The sequence below is a fragment of the Bison bison genome, unplaced genomic scaffold, assembly GCF_000754665.1.
Source record: "Bison bison bison isolate TAMUID 2011002044 unplaced genomic scaffold, Bison_UMD1.0 scf7180017864341, whole genome shotgun sequence".
NCBI lineage: Eukaryota > Metazoa > Chordata > Mammalia > Artiodactyla > Bovidae > Bison > Bison bison.
Genome location: NW_011494913.1, coordinates 5,611,391 through 5,622,247, shown reverse-complemented (window position 1 = coordinate 5,622,247; position 10,857 = coordinate 5,611,391). Strand labels below are relative to the sequence as shown.

The 10,857-nt window shown below is 53.2% G+C and overlaps 1 protein-coding gene across 3 annotated transcripts in view; it reads right to left on the bottom strand.

Moving 5' to 3' along the window:
- Positions 1 to 211: 211 nt before the first annotated feature.
- Positions 212 to 10,857, bottom strand: part of WDFY4 (WDFY family member 4) — a 252,064-nt gene continuing 241,418 nt past the window's right edge. For all 3 annotated transcript variants that reach the window (XM_010854420.1, XM_010854422.1, XM_010854421.1), the window contains exons 58-62: positions 9,320 to 9,499; positions 7,350 to 7,532; positions 5,275 to 5,362; positions 1,687 to 1,798; positions 212 to 680 (exon numbers count right to left, since the gene is read on the bottom strand). In XM_010854420.1, coding sequence (XP_010852722.1) covers positions 614 to 680; positions 1,687 to 1,798; positions 5,275 to 5,362; positions 7,350 to 7,532; positions 9,320 to 9,499 — 630 coding nt within the window. In that variant the 3' untranslated portion in view covers positions 212 to 613. The remainder of the gene's footprint in view (positions 681 to 1,686; positions 1,799 to 5,274; positions 5,363 to 7,349; positions 7,533 to 9,319; positions 9,500 to 10,857) is intronic.

The window sequence follows — 10,857 nt, the reverse complement described above, 5'->3', positions numbered from 1 at the left end:
CGGGCCTCCTGAATGTGCTCTCTTGCTCCCAAGGTCCCCTGCACACAGAGCGAGAGCACAAGAGGAGCAGATCCCACTGAGGGAAATGGAGGGCTGAAAAGCACTCCAGAAGTGGGCTGTGCGTCCCTGAGGCCGTTCTGCCTTTCTAAGTGTGGAGCCACAAACACCTCGGTGCGAAAGGCTGGCAGTTTTAAATTCAAGAGCCCTCTTGTATCTGGAAAATAGTTGTTTTAATAAAATAACAATACCATATTCCCCATTAGTTTCCAGTAAGCCACCCAATGTTTTTTCAGTGCAAGAAGCCCTTTGAAAGGTGAGTCATGTGTAATTGCGAGTGCTGGTTGGCACCCTTGAGCCAGTTTCCAGCATGCTGCTTACGGGTCCTGATGCACACGTGTATCTGCTTTATTGATGTGTATCCTGTGTAATCCAAGGCCAAAGTTCAGGGTATGGAGCTTCAGCGGCCTGTGGCCTCCTCTTTGGGACCCCGTTGGAAGGGAGGCCTTGGGAGTTTCTTTTGCATCCCAGGCACTGCGTCTGAGCCCTCCACTTGGTACTGCTGCCTGTTGGGGCACATGGCTGCTGTGCCAGAGCCTCCACCGGCTCCTGTCTCCTACCCCTCTGCGGACCAGCAGAATATTCTTCCCTTCTCATCGCCGACCAGGAGTTTGGTCTGGTTTCTTGGGAAAAGAAAAAATAAAGAGGAGTATTAAAGCAGACCTGTGCACCCTGCTTATCCCAGACTGCATGCAGGACATTACAACATGGGGGAGGGGGTTCAGGCCAGGACCCCAGGAGAGCCTGCTCCTGGCCTCCACCTGAAGCAGGGGAGAGTCTTATGACCCAGGGCGAGCTCTGACCTAGGAGGGTTATGGCTTTGGAAGCACTGAGGGGATGCACCCAGGCGCTGGGGCTCTGGGGAGCAGGGCAAGACCCTGACATTTTCCCTCCAGCGTCTTTGGGTGGATCTCCTATCCTTTGAGCTATGCAGCCAGGCTGGGAGGCAGAAGGAAGGGCAAGTTCTTCAGCAAAGAATGAGGGCTCAGGGCCTTCTGTCCCTTCCCATACGCCCCACCCTAAGCCAGCCCACCTCAGTCTGGCCTTCCCACCACAGCAGAACTCAGGTGCCCCACTCCAGGGCAGGAGGGGAGAAGGACAGGGCTCCTGAAGATCTGGTCCCCTGAGACTAACTCGCCTAGTGTGTAGGACAGACTAATGATTCTAAGTTCTACCATCGAGTAATTGTAAAGAATAAAACAATGCTGCCAAGGGTAGTATCTGACACCCATCCATTCCACGTTGGCTTCGAGCCCTTGAAAGGCATTTTTGTAATGTAGGATAACCACCATACCAAACGTTACAATCATCAAGGGACCTCAGGGAAAAAGTCCCTCTTTAGGATAAAATTACAAGTCAATATACTTTTACCTTCTGGATTTCTTTATGAATTCGTAGATATTCAAGAGAGTGACAGGGACAAAGAGGCAGCAAGAATATGTGTGTTAAGAACCATTTCCTGGGCCCTGCATGGCCATCTTGCTACTGTACATGCTCGGGCCCCCTGGGTTCCTGGGTCCCTGGAGTGAGGCCGCCTCCCAGGGCCCAGAGTCCGGAGGGGAACAGCCAGGGCTTCCTAGGGGCGGCACAGCGCCCTCTGCTGGAGGCTGGGCGCAGCCAGCTGGTTACCTGGACACAGCCAGAGCTGTCACTGCAGAGTTGGCCTTGCTGGGTTTCCCTGTCAAAGCCACGCTGACGTCCAGCTCTCTGCAAAGGGCAAGATTCTTCTCCCACCGGTGAACTATGAGGAACGTGCAAGAGGACAGTTAGAAAACCCGAGCGGTTTCACACACACGCGTGTATACATTCACACGCAGGGCCGCAAACACACACACATATATTTATATTTGCGGTCAGCAACTTGTTAAATTGAGGGGAAAATATATTTAATCTTGGCCTGTGCTGTTGCAAAAAGGGCCGTCCCAATTTAATTTGCAGGCTGTGATAGTTACATGTGCTGACGTGCTGCGGTATCCGTTGTGTACCAAATTGGATTTGTGTATTATTGCTTTCTAAATTGCATGCCTAGTTCAGCAAAATTGTTCATCAGTGTTTACTGGCTTTATGCTTAATAAGATACTCCACAATACCTTGCTGCCAGGATGTAACGCAGCCTGTAATTGCCTAGTAAAAATAAATTACATAAAGTCGGCATTATCAACTTACCTAAATCCGCTCAAGCCATGACCAATAATTAAATGCTGAGAATGTTTGTTTTCAAAAAATAGAGCTCAATGATTGCTATTTCACTCATTTTAATGACTGTATTTGGGGACAGACGGTAGTTCCTTCGTGGAGGATGAGGTGGAGCGACCTCAGCTGGGTCCGCCACCGTGAGGTCGCTTGGGTGCCGTCAGGGCGGTAGTGACGCGCTGTCCCGGCTGACCCGCTGGCACACGGCTCTGTGCTCCAGAAAATGCATGCGTGTGTCGTGTTTGTGCATGAGTTCCCAAACCAAGCTTTTCCCACGGACTTTTTGTGTACCGGACTGAGACCAAATCTACTGAGTGATTCCTAAAATAAACTGAACTCAACTGGGTTGGTCTTGGCTGCAAATGACAAATGAATTCCAGGCAGAAATTAGATGGCATCTGCGCACAAATGCAGCAACCCCCATATCCTCAGTACCCTCAGAGAACTCCTTTCTTGCCTCTCACGGTATTCAAGGAATGCAGTAACAGACACACCAAGAGACACGAGCACGTATCTGTGTGTCAGCCGAGGACTAGTCCCCTTCCAGCAAAACGGTTCTAGGTAGTATTCGGAGCACAGCGAGCCCCGCAGTTGCGCAGGTCCACAAGCCTGCAGGTGGATTTGCTGACTCTAAGCAGTGGCCTGGCCTGACTTTCACGAATATGTCTGTGCCCTTGGGTTATTTCATCTGAAGCCTCCTTTGAACTGTGACCACAAGCAGAGCAATCAATTCTTCTTGGCAGTGGTGACCTCAGGCTGGTCAGGACAGACAGCAGATGGACATGGGCCTGAGGCTCCCGTCCGCCCGACACCATCAGGTAAGTCCCCTCGTGCCATCGGCCGGTGTGTTAGGGGAGAAGTCTCCTAGTAATCCGAGAAAATGATAATCATGGCCTGCATTTTGTTGAGGAGATCTTTGTCTATGGGATTAGTTTTCTGTCATCTGCTTCCTACAAGTTAGGATGCACAGGAAGTACCTCTATTGACAGAGAGGGAAACTGAGGACCGGAGAGGTTGCAGGAGACAGAGCTGGGTTTAGAACTTTGTTTCCTGATTTTCATCTTGCTTCTCATCTCACTAGACCCCCTTCCCAATGAGCACAACCTTCTCGATCCTGAGTGGAAACCGCAAATCCATTGGCACTTCCAGAACCAGTGGAACGGCTCTGAGATGCCCTTCGTTCATCTGTCCCTTCATCCATTACCTACCCACGCAGCTAACACTCTGGCTCAGACACCCACTTACCAACCATGGGCTGAGCTAATGCCTTTAGCTTATCAGAGCTCAGTAGCTTCAGAAGTGGTCAGCTGAGCCCGAGACTAAGGTGGCGTGCTCTCACGCTGGTATGCCACAGAACACGTCATGAGCAGGGGGAGAGTAAGAACTCTGTTCTAGCTCTCCTCCAAATGGGTGGGGGCTGGGGAGAGAGTTTGGCCTCTGTCCTCCAAAGAACTGTGAGCTCCTAAGAATGCACAGGACTCTTTTTACACTGTGATGGGCTGATTCATTGTGGTCCCAAAGGACCCTAGAGACCTTAGGACCAGTGAACTGAATCCCAGGGGCTGTAGAGTCTTGTGAGGTCACCATTCTGGGTCAGTCTATGTTCCTGACAAGGGCATCGTCTGATGGCATTATGTTGAAGGAAGGGATTCCCATGTAGATTCCAGGACCTAGCAGGGGCTCAGCCAATGCCCGTGTCTGCTTGTGTGGACGAAGAATCCACGAATCCGTGACTAAATGAATCGAGGAGGTATGGAGCACATTTTAGAAATGAACTAAAAATGGCTATTCCCTGCAGAAGACAAGTCTCCACAATCCGGAAAGTTCTCTCTAGTGGATGATCATGGGTCCCGGGATGCAGAAAGAACCAGAAGAACCCATGATGACAAGAGAGAGGCCATGCAGGACTCCCAGGAGTGAGGTTTGTCTGCGTTCATCCTGGAGGGATGGTCTGGCCCTGGCCAAGGAGCTTGCTCTGGGAGTGGGCGTATCTACTCTGGGGCAGAAATGAGAGCTATGGTGGTAATGGCTTCGGGCCACTTTAGGCCAGTTGCTGAACTGCTCCGTGCCTCAGGCCCCTTCTCACCCAGGCATCATCGTAGTATCGTCTTCATGGGGTTGCCGTGAGAAATAAGAGAACACACGGAGGGGTGAATGGTGGAAACTGCTCCCAGTCAGCTCTGTCCCTCCCAGCTCTGTGAAGGTGGCCCTGGGGGTGCTGATGCCAGAGGCCATGGTGACAGAAGTGAGGTCAGATTATCTTACTCCAGGCCCAAATGCTACACCCCAAAGAGGGCTCTGCTGCAGAGCGGCGGCTCTTTTACTCTGCTGATACCGGCAGTCACCCGGGGGCTTGTTAGATATGGGAACTCTATCCTTCTCCAATCTTTTCCTTGAGGTTAGGACCCACATCTAAATGTTCCATGAGCCTCCTGGGCCATGCTGATGCAAACCACCCTCAGACCTACTTTGAGGAACTTGCCGTGGAGAGTAGGGGCTGCTGAGTCAGGGACAACAGGGCAGACTGAGGCCGATGGAGCCACTTCCTCGCCCCGGGATGCAGCAAAGCCATCCCTGCTTCTGTCTGCAGCCTGGCAGTCCAGGTCAGTGGCCAGTTGGATGGACCCAGTTCCTGGGCTGGGGAGTTTAGCATTTAAGAGTCACCCAGGAAGATGGATAGCATCAAACCAAGCTCGGCTGGGTGTGGCCCCTTCTGGAGCTCGGCAGCCCCGACAACCACCACCAGCAGTGTTCAGAGGCCCGAGGAGCATCCCAGAGCCAGCTGGTCCCTGAAGGGTGAGGCTGGGCCTCAGTGGGGCTTCTCAACATGGATTCATGCTCCACCACCAGCTCACAGAAAACTGTGCTCCTGACCTGAGATCTGTCAACAACCCAAGAAACTCACTGTCTTCCCTGGTCTCTGTAGGCCTGGCTGGAGCTGCAGCTCTCGGCAGAGGAGAGAAGAGGGGAGGGAGGGCTGAGCGAGGCAAGGGTGCCCCCGGGAACCAGGAGCATAGCAGTTACCTCTGGGGCTTGGAGATGATGGAGCCCATGGCTCCTCTGGCGCTGCCTGCCCGGGAACGGACATCTTCACATCTTCAGTCTTCCAGATCTGCCCAGAACAGAGAACATGTCGTGGGCTGGGGCAATGAACCTGTCCGCAGGCTCGGGGCCGTCCTTTCCTCCACACCTGGGGGACCCTGACAGGAGGGGGCATGGCCCCATTTCACTTCTGATGTTAACATATTCTCAGCATAAAAGCCTGCTTAGGCTTCAGTTTGCCTGCAGGCAAGTTTGGCTGCCGTAGACGGGATGAGTTCCCTCCCCACCCCTGGGTCGCAGGGCACCTTCCCCGACCTCTTACCTGCAGGGACGAGACTCAGCAGTCAGCTCATTGTCATTTTACTTAGCTAGTGCCCGCTTTCCCTGCCACCATTCCCAGAGGCCTCCCTTACACCCAGCAGCACGACTTCCCGTCCTCTCCGTATGGTGCCAGATCTGTGGCGAGCGCCCTGAGGCTGACCACACACGGCATCTCACTTGCTGAGCCTGGACTTTCTTTCCCCACAGGACAATGAGCAGCCTCCTGTGCAGGCTGCTGTGAGCGCAGCACCGGGTCTAGCCCAGCGCTGGGCCGCCCCGGGAGCTCAGTTAGCGCGCTGAGTGGACAAGAGCGGAGCGCCTGAAGACTCGCGCTCCCGCTCTGGGGGCCCACGAAGGAGGTGCAGCTGCCCCCAGCCAGCCGGGCTCCTCTGACTGACCCACAGGGCAGACCGCGGCCCACCCTGCCCTGACCCTCGTGATCTCCTTGTGTTTTAGCCAGCCCAGGACGCCCTTCCCTCGGCAGAGACCCTGTGCTCCTCCAGCCCACAGACGAGGCCCTGCAAGGGGACTTCCCAGCAGGCTCTCCTCGGTGTCGTCTCTGCCGTCCACGCACCCTGACCCCTTAGCCTGCATGGCCTTCTCTGTACGCCCTGACTTCTCACCCTCAGGGCTCGGCTGAAACGCCACCTTCTCTTCTGGAAATAAATCCACTCTCCACTTGGCCCCCCACCCTGGTATTCATTCTGCTTCCTGAAGCATCACTCTCTGATGATTCTCAGACTTTGGGAATGGAGGCTCCTGGAGGATAGGGCTGCATTTCAGCCCCGCTGGCTGGCCCACGGTGAGCTTTCACAAATGCGTATAGAATTCAAAGAGCATTTTCTTGAATACCTTGAGGCATGCAACTGGCACTTCCTTTCAAAAATTGTGGAATTCAGATGGCAGTTTCTTGAGTAAAGCTCTTAATCATTCCTCATCTTATTTATTCCTCCCTCCTCGCTGTCAGTCTCAGAAACGTCACCTGCGTTTTGCTCCTCCCACACTATCCCTCCCACCCCAATGATTCTCCTTTACTGTCTTCTTGGTTTCCTGATGGTTTCTCTCCCCAAGGCCTTCCTCACAGCATGCATGGCGCTCTTTGATTATCCCACTCTTAGCATGAGACACATATGGACACTTCCTGTTTGTCTTTGTTTTCTAGCATATGACATCTTGAGGACAAGGACTCGCTTATCATTAATCTCTGGATCCCTTATGTATGAGGTGCTTGGGACAGAGCCAGAGTTCAGTGGATGTTAGGTGGGTGGATAGCTGGAGGGACAAATAAGTGGACAGATGAGTAGATGGAAGGATGAATGCAATAATGAAAGAATGGATGGATGAAAGGAATAGTGGATGGATAGCAGTAGAGAGAGAGCTAAGCAGCTGGAGATGGGTGGATGGATTAATGGACGGATGGATAGACCAGTGGGTGAATGGATGAAAGGATGGCCCATATGTCCCTTGTCAGTGATGAATTATCTTCTGATGCATTTGACCATTCAGCTTTTATAACATGACAGTAAGTATTTTTTAATTGTTGAAGTGTATGTTATATAAAATTTTATGTATTATATTAATATTAAAAAAACCCTTGCCTTTGCCCTCACATGCTGCAGGGACCTGGTCTGGAATGTTTAAATGCAGTCTGCAGATTTGACCCTTAGAAGAAGTGGACAGAATGGAGATGAACACATTTCTTGTAGCATGCCCTATTCCACCCAAGGCACACCTACCCGGACCATGCCATCCCGACTCCCAGTGATGATGACATGGCTTGTGTCCCACGCTGGCCCCTCCACCACGTAGCAGCAGGTAATGGCTCCTTCTGGGCCCCAGGCCGTGGTAATGCTGGCCAGTGGCTGTCCGTTGACATCCCACAGGGACAAGTGGGCTCCCGCACAGGAGACGATGGTGCCCTGCAGCAGTGAGACGGGGCTTCACTTCAGGCTGGGATCACTGCCTGTCCACCTGTCCAGTCACTCAGTTTGCACACCCAAGCACCCTCCACCGGCCGTCTTCTGAAGACTAACCAAGGCACTCCCAGGCGTCCTAAGACATCCACTTCTGCCCGGTGACTCAGGCCTGCTGTGCTTCCACACAGCGGCACATTCCTGGTTCTTCTCATACTGAAATCCGGCATTGGGTACTGCTTTCGCCAGCACAAACTGACTGGCTCACCCTTTGGACTCCTCCCACAGCACTCTCCCCGGCAGCCTACTGACTGGCATAAAAGACCCAGCCAGGGTATCATCCCACGCCCGGACACGGGGTCTACACCTGGCTGGCCGGCCCCACTCCTGTGAAGCAGCTTTGGACGACCCCTGGTGGGGGCAGGGAACAGGGGCTTGAATGACTGCATGTATTCATAACGTAGGGCAAGGTCTCCTCGGAGGGAATTTCGGAGGAGAAATTTCCTCACTGCATCTCCTGAAATGCTTACGTCTGAGTGTTCATGCCTTAACTCCTTGTCTATTTTGTGTCCAGTAGAGTTGTGGTCACTGTCACCAAGGACCCACCAAGGACGCCAAGAGCCATCTGGGGCTCTGCCTTGAACCTTGCCCTGACCACAGGAGGGATGTCGGGAGCTCCATGCCCTCTGCAGTGCCCGGGGCTGAGCGCCATCATGTCCCTTCCGGAACTGTTTGGTGGAGTCTGCCTGAGGCCCATGTCTGATACATCTCTGCTCAGCACCCAGCCAGCACTTTGGAACTCAGTCAGCTCCAGGACAAGGTGAGTCAAACAAGCTGTTGTCCTGATGTCGGTCTTCTCTAAGGGCCGGGGACATCATTCCTTATGAATTTATTTTCTTCCATACCAGAACTTGGTGCTTTCCCTGTTACATCCACCCATTCATCCCTTCAGCAACATCCATCCGTCTACCCACCCACCCTCCATCTGTCCACACATTCATCCCTCCAGGTGCCCACCCATCCATCCATCCATCCTCTTTTTCCCCATCTAATGTTCTTCCTGGATTGAAGCCCACTTGGAGCATTACTTTCAGCCGCAGTTAGCAGCAGAAGTCTCCTCCATGACCTCTTTCTCCTCCTGTGATACAACTGCTCAGCCTACCCGTGCTCCAGGCCCCTCAGCTTTCCTATCAGCAGATGCAGAGCCTCAGAAAACCCCACACCCTATGATGAGGCTTTCAGCGTAGAAGCTCCACACTGGTATACACACACGTATATACGTTATACACAGTGTATATGCATGTACTGTCTACACATATTCTCACACACACACACACACACACACACGTGGCAGGCTTCCTGACAGGCCTGTCTTTGGTAGCCAGCGTGCAGGGACAAGCAGACGTGTTTCCTGACTTGGAGACCAGAGGTGCTCGCCAAGCTCACGCTGATTCGCAGTCAACTGGCTGGATCAGTCAATCAAACCCAGAAGACCCCTCACCAAAGCCAACTTCCTTCCCCAGCTCCCCGATGCTCATGTCAGAACAGACACCTCCCACCAGCCCACCTCCTTGAGGGAAAAAAATAAAGAAGCAAAACATAAAATCAAGACCAAAATTGAGATTGTTGATGGCACCACTCTGCCTGTGTAGAGAATATCCCACATATCTGGGGCCTCTATACACTCTGGGGTGGTCTTTGCCCCCGGGTTTTCTCAGGGGACTGTCCACCATGTCACCATGAAGAATCATAGACATGTTGAGGATACAGACATTGAGAAAGAGGAGGCTCACCGAGACGTCGCTGATGGCAACAGCAGATACGCCGTCCCTGTGGGCGGGCAGGCGGGCTACGTGGGTGAGGTGATCCAGGTCCCACAGGATGCACGTGCGGTCTTGCGAGCCACTCACCAGGAGGCTGAAGGTGACTGATGCTGCCAGGCACGTGACAGCCTGCGTGTGTCCGTACAAGGCCTAGGGACAGGGGGTGAAAGTGCAGGTTATGAGAGCGGCCCTTGATCCAGTCACTCGGGAGATACTCCACGCTCCCTTTTCCTGTTGGGCCCCAGATGCGAGAACAGAGATTCAGAGTGATCCAGTGACTGCAGCATTTGTCGGGTGTGTGTGTGTGAGTCTGTGTGTGCGCACGTGTGTATTCACGGGTGTGTGGCTGGCTTCTCAGAACCATTCCTTTCCAGGGTTGAAATCCAGAGGGGGAGAGTCAGTAGTCCTTTTTATCACACTCAGACAGAGACCCAGCAGCTCCCTCGTGCTCTCTGCCCCCCATGTTGTCTTGCAATCGGAAGCGGCTGCTGGTCTGCCGTGTGTGGTATCCCAACCAGTGGCTCAAGAATCATCTGGGAACTTGTCAGAAAAGCACATTCTTGGGCCCCTCCTAGGTCTACTGAATCAGAAACTCTGGGAGTGGGGCCCCCAAACCTGGGTGTTCACAAGCTGTCCAGAGAATTTCATGCATGCTCAAATTTGATCATCACACTAAGGGAACCTCAGAAACACGTGTGCTGGGAGAAGGCGGGGAAGTCAGGTCATAGTTTAAAAGGTTTGACTTTTCAAGTCCAAAGGATCCACGTTCATATCCAGTCTGGCTGCCCAGCAGCTGGTGACTCGGGGCCTCAGTCCTGGCTCTCAGGTTGGCCTAGGAGGATAGTGGCTTGGCTGATGGATAGTTACGTGTCCTGACCTGGCCAGAGGCCTTGCTTCGCACAGACATGTTCCTGGGGGACTAGGGATGCCTCCCAGGCACACTGGGATCCCTGGCCTGCTGCTGCTGGCTGTGGTGTGGTTTCCATTACAGCTGCCAGGCCAGCCTGGCGTGAGAGCTGGCATGCACACACATGCCTGCTGTCCTCTGCAATCAGCCTGAGAAGTGCAGAGTTGGCTCTCTGAAGCCTGACTCTCCCCTCATCTGGTGGTAAAGCTCCACCCTCAGGACTGTCTGCCACTCACTCATTGAGTCAATGAGGTTGAGCATCATGTTTCAAAGTGGTCACTTGGCCTGGTCACAATAATTACAAGTTCAGCTGCAGATTCCCATCTGTGCTCCATGGATCCTAACATGGCACCAATCTGATGGATGTGACCCATGGAAGAAGGCTGGGGTCACCTCAGGGGCTACTTGCTGCTGCTAAGTTGCTTCAGTTGTGTCCGACTCTGTGCGACCCCATAGACAGCAGCCCACCAGCCTTCCCCGTCCCTGGGATTCTCCAGGCAAGAACACTGGAGTGGGTTGCCATTTCCTTCTCCAATGCATCAAAGTGAAAAGTGAAAGTGAAGTCGCTCAGTCGTGTCCGACTCTTAGCGACCCCATGGAC